The following is a 5,345-nucleotide window of genomic DNA, read 5'->3' as shown; positions in this document are numbered from 1 at the left end:
ACTTGTCAAACTGGGCAAACACGTCAGTCACGACACTATCCGTCGGTGCATCGAGAGCTGGGTGATTCAAAATTCTATCTAGCCAATCTTCGTTGCCATTCAAAACATTAATCAGGGGTAAGGGGAATCCGGGATTTTGCAGCCCGATCACCGATTTTCTCATGCGCACAGCATTTCTTAGCGCCCACACGCCTGCGACACAAAGCAGGTCGTTATCTTTTGATCGGGGGGCAGCGCCTATCGGGTCCCCTCCTCCTCTCGGAGTGTTGTTTAATACGCACTTGGTAGCTGTTGAATCGATAAATTTATCATCGTCAGCGGTGTATAACGCCGATGCGAGAAGAGCATAAATGCCGAAAAATGCATACCCCACGGCTTTTTGGGCCATGTCTATTTGTTTCTTGGTGTAGTCGACATTGTTGTTATCCAGGGATAATTGAATCAACTTGTTGTCAAACTCGACCAACTGTCGGTTGCCTTCGTGAGACGTATGCGGAGGTGACCATTTCAGACCGAGAAGCGTTTTGAAGCAATCCTGTACCGACGTCGGACCTTCGTTGTAGTACCCAAACGCCCGTGTCATCTTGCGTTCTACTTGTTCCTCGGTTCCGTATTTGAGCGCATCCACAAAATCAAAAGATTCTGTAGCCTTGTGAATGATGCCAATCGAACATTTTGGACAGAGTAGAAGGGAATGGAAATCTAGCAATATCAAATCGGTCAACAAGCGTCTACAAACCCTCCTCTCTGGAACTCTTGGTACCGTTGCAGTGCCGGCGGCAAGAAACATAAAGTTCCACAAACAATAATAGACCGCAGTACTATATGCACCCGTTATTGCAAAATTAGAAAACAAGAGTTGTCTGGTTGAAAAAATGGCATCGACCGCCTTTTCCACCGTCAGGTTGGGATCGTCTTTCATCTGTCGTTTCACCTCGCGATGGAAAGCCTCTACCCCTCTCGTGTCTAGTTCCCCGCTCATCATCTTATGCGGGCCGATATTAACGGCTTTCGGTACGGCATCTTCCGCTCTGCGTTCCGACTCGGAGAGGGAAGCACGGCGTGTCGCATCTACCGGGGCGGCCGCTACCAAGTTTTCGACCTTCTTGAGAAGAAACGCGTATTCGTCTGAAAGGAGCGGGATCAATTTTCCCATCACTTGGTTGCCCAGCACGGTATCGTAAAAGGCTCCCTCGAAAGCGGGGGCCGCCGTTTCCGCACCCGTCGCGGTAATGGCGATGGCGGTCCTTTTGATGGAGGACGCGGCATACTTGTGCGCGATGGCGGATCCGCAGCCTGGCAAAACGAAACGGTCGATGCGCTCTAGGATCTCGACCTCGAGGTCGTCATCGGGGCGCACTCTTACGGGCGTTTCAACACCATTCGATTTGTCGTAAATGTCGCGTTTCCATGCAACGACGCTCACTAAAGTGTAACAAAAGAGTGAAACGATTCTATCTAGTCTGGCCGATACCAAACGGCCGAAATCGCTGTAGGTGGTTCGCACCAGTTCGCGGTCCAGAACGGCAGAAGGGTGTTGGTGGTAATTCGACTCGTTGTTGTTCGCCGCCGCCAAGATTGCGCATTGCATCATCCATTCGAAGGCGTTGAAGGCATTCAATAGCGGAGTCGTGGTCAACTCGACCGTGTCCCCGAGAACTTGTAAACCAACAGACGATAGCCGCCAGTGTGGGTTCAAGACTTGTTTGGATATGTCGTTGACGGCGTCGCTTATGGTGTTCCACGTGTTTTTTGTAAACAAGGGTGATTCCGTGCACCTTTCCGGAGTCAAGGGTGCGAGCGTCGAGGTGGAACCAAAAATATCGGTAGCCAATGTCCTAACGGGGGTGGAGGCATCGTATGTCTCCATGGCTTGGAGGCTTTTCAGCAAAGCTTCCGATGCATAACGCTGTTGCTTTTTTCTGGATGCCAAGATGCTGTTCTCTACATCTTCGCTTGTCAAACCGAGTATATTCATCTTTCCTCACCGTCGTCCAAGGAGTGTTTAATTTAATTTTTTTTTATTGATCTTTTCTTCAAATTTCGTACTAAGTCCTCAAGATTTCAATGATGTGACTTTTTTCTGTATTTACACTTCCATGCGGTGCCGCAGTTAATTTTTTATTCACAAAATCAGATACTATATCCAAAAGTTCTTCTACATGTTGTTCCGATAAAATATTTTTGAATACTCCTTTTATAACATCTTGCCCCGTCTCTCCTTGTTTTGACCCCTGTGGTCCCTGCGGTCCTTGGTCACCTTTTTCCCCCTGCGGCCCCTGTCGTCCCCGCGGTCCTGTATCTCCCGGCGGTCCTGTATCGCCTTTCTTTCCCGGTGGCCCCTGTGGCCCCTGCGGTCCTGTCTCGCCTTTCTCTCCCGGCGGTCCCGTATCGCCTTTCTTTCCCGGTATCCCGGAAACTCCCCGCGCCCCCCGAGCTCCCATCTCCCCTTGCTCTCCCCGCGATCCCCGCGGTCCTTGGTCGCCTTTCTCTCCCTGCGGCCCCCGCGGTCCCACCGGCCCTTCCGGCCCAGTATCGCCTTTCTCTCCCTGCGGTCCTCGCAACCCCGCCGGCCCTCGCACCCCTTCTTCTCCTTGCGGCCCTGTATCGCCTCTCTTTCCCTCCGGCCCTTGCGGTCCCGTCTCGCCTTTCTTTCCTTTCGGCCCCGTCTCACCTTTACCCCCCTCCGGCCCTTGCGGACCCAACAATTTCACCTGCCGTAAAAATATTTGTAAACCCAGATAGGCAACGATCGATGAAATAACCAACGAGACCAACAAAATGGTGGCAATGAAATGCATTTTTATTTAATGATATTTCTATTCATCAGAAACTTTAAAAAATTTACAGAGATTGTAACGATCGATGAAACAACGAACGAAACCAACACGACAATACAAATGTAATACATTTTCGTTAACCGACACTTTTTTTTTCTAATTTAATTTTTTTTTTATAAAACCTTAGACCCGAAAAGGAGGTCTATAACATGGACACGTTAGGTGGGATTCCCGCCTCGAGCGGGCCGATATAACAGTACACGACGTACTTTTCCGGCATTTGATTTTTTCCTCTCAATATCAGATAATATTCCAATAAGTTTTTCTACCTGGTCTTCCGATAAAATTTTCTTAAATTCTCTTTTTATAACATCTAGCTCCGACCCCTGTGGTCCCTGCGGTCCTTGGTCACCTTTTTCCCCCTGCGGCCCCTGTGGTCCCCGCGGTCCTGTATCGCCCTTATCTCCCGGCGGTCCTGTATCGCCTTTCTTTCCCGTTGGCCCCTGTGGCCCCTGCGGTCCTGTCTCGCCTTTCTCTCCCGGCGGTCCCGTATCGCCTTTCTTTCCCGGTATCCCGGAAACTCCCTGCGCCCCCCGAGCTCCCATCTCCCCTTTCTCTCCCCGCGATCCCCGCGGTCCTTGGTCGCCTTTCTCTCCCTGCGGCCCCCGCGGTCCCACCGGCCCTTCCGGCCCAGTATCGCCTTTCTCTCCCTGCGGTCCTCGCAACCCCGCCGGCCCTCGCACCCCTTCTTCTCCTTGCGGCCCTGTATCGCCTCTCTTTCCCTCCGGCCCTTGCGGTCCCGTCTCGCCTTTCTTTCCTTTCGGCCCCGTCTCACCTTTACCCCCCTCCGGCCCTTGCGGACCCAACAATTTCACCTGCCGTAAAAATATTTGTAAACCCAGATAGGCAACGATCGATGAAATAACGAACGAGACCAACAAAATGGTGACAATGAAACACATTTTCATTTAAATGATGAAGAAACTAGAAACTTTAAAAAAATTTACGCCGGTCCTTGGTCACCTTTATCTCCCTGCGGGCCCGGCAGTCCCCGAGGTCCTACCGACCCCTGTAGCCCCCGCGGTCCTTGGTCGCCTTTCTCTCCCTGCAGCCCCGGCAGTCCCTGAGGTCCCTGGTCACCTTTTTCCCCCTGCGGTCCTTGGTCACCCTTGTCTCCCTGCGGCCCCGGCGGTCCACTAGGTCCCTTACCAAAATACCACGGTTTCAAGCCCTTCTTTCCACGCCCCCCCATCTGACCTTTCATTCCTTCCTTCCCTCGCATCCCCTGTGGTCCTACCGGTCCTTCCGGCCCTGCATCACCTTCCTCCCCCTTTGGTCCTTGCGGTCCCGTATCACCGCGCGGCCCTGGAACACCTTCCTTCCCCTGCGGCCCTTGTGGTCCTGTGACGCCTTGGGGTCCCGTGTCACCTTTTTCACCCTGCGGTCCCGGCGATCCCGCACCGCCTTTCTTTCCCTCGGGCCCCGGCAGCAACACTGTTCCTAAAAGTGACTGATGAGTAACGATCGATGAAACAACGAAAGAAACCAACACGATAATACAAATGTAATACATTTTCGTTAACCGATACTTTTTATTCCGAAACTTTAAAAAAAAATGTTTTTATTATATAAAAAAAAGAAAACAAAAATTTACAATGTGAGCGAGTTCCACACCCGGGTTATATACCTTTGGGCAGGAAACGCCTCTGGAATTATTCCCCGCGCCCCGTGATCTTTCTCTCTCTTTTTGACTGCCGACTGTCGGGCGAAAAACGAACATTTTTTTTCCTCACGGTCGATTTTATTTTTCAATTATCCCTTACATGTGATGGGAAAGGACAAAAGAGTAAATGCAATCCTTGGGCACATACGGAGACGAAAAGAAGAAGATTCACGGCGTCAAGCGTTGAACGCTATGGGCATGCCAATGGCCGATAACAAACCGGTAAAACAGGTGAGAAAAAAAAGAGTTACAAAAAAAGAGAAACAAAAACAACAAATGGCTTTATTGCAGCCAGAGCCGTTGTTCGATAGTCAACCGCCCGCTGCAATAACAAAACTCAAAAAATTACCACCAAAGACACCCGCATCACCTTCTGGATTACCCACATCCAGAATATCCAGAATCGGTTTTGATTTGCTACGCGTCTGCATCAGAGCACCCCTGTGTGCTCTCGTGAGCAGGACAAATTTTGAAGAGGGCGTATTGCATTTTTCAAAAGCTGCTAAACATCTCGGGATGGCTTTGCGCACGGATCAACCCGATGTTGTGAACGAAACTTTGCGATCAGTTTCAAACTGGTTGTTGGACTCCACCCTTGTCGAACGTTCTCACTTTGAACGATTGGCAAATCGATGCCACGACATGTTCGGTACGACCACACTCCCAAATAAAAGTTTTGACGAGACTTTTGTATCAATCGATCACACGGTGGCAACCTTTCCGGTCTATAGGGATAAGGTGTTTCAACCAGTGTGGCGTTTACTGCGAGAGACGACCACATCGTTCATTGTTGGGCCAGGCGCAACGCAAGTGGGTAGACACGGACATGTTTTTCAGACCTG

At 50.6% G+C, this 5,345-nt stretch overlaps 1 protein-coding gene across 1 annotated transcript; it reads right to left on the bottom strand.

Moving 5' to 3' along the window:
- Nucleotides 1-2,048: 2,048 nt before the first annotated feature.
- On the bottom strand, nucleotides 2,049-4,353 carry LOC143023975 (uncharacterized). The gene is made up of 3 exons (XM_076182659.1): nucleotides 3,788-4,353; nucleotides 3,050-3,740; nucleotides 2,049-2,714 (listed from the first exon to the last, which is right to left on the bottom strand). The coding sequence occupies exons 1-3, from the start codon at nucleotides 4,351-4,353 to the stop codon at nucleotides 2,049-2,051; spliced, it is 1,923 nt and encodes a 640-aa protein (XP_076038774.1).
- Nucleotides 4,354-5,345: the final 992 nt, after the last annotated feature.

The sequence above is a fragment of the Oratosquilla oratoria genome, unplaced genomic scaffold (genome assembly GCF_046742065.1).
Source record: "Oratosquilla oratoria isolate Oo_2021 unplaced genomic scaffold, ASM4674206v1 SCAFFOLD74, whole genome shotgun sequence".
Classification (NCBI taxonomy): Eukaryota; Metazoa; Arthropoda; class Malacostraca; order Stomatopoda; family Squillidae; genus Oratosquilla; species Oratosquilla oratoria.
Note: the sequence above shows the minus strand (reverse complement) of the source record. Positions and strands in the feature narration are given on the sequence as shown.

Coding starts and splice junctions, on each gene's coding strand:
- LOC143023975 (XM_076182659.1), bottom strand. CDS start 4,353: ATGTATTACATTTGTATTATCGTGTTGGTTTCTTTCGTTGTTTCATCG. Junction 3,741..3,787: donor AAAGGTGACCAAGGACCGGC/GTAAATTTTTTT, acceptor TTAAATGAAAAT/GTGTTTCATTGTCACCATTT. Junction 2,715..3,049: donor AAAAATCAAATGCCGGAAAA/GTACGTCGTGTA, acceptor TTTTTACGGCAG/GTGAAATTGTTGGGTCCGCA.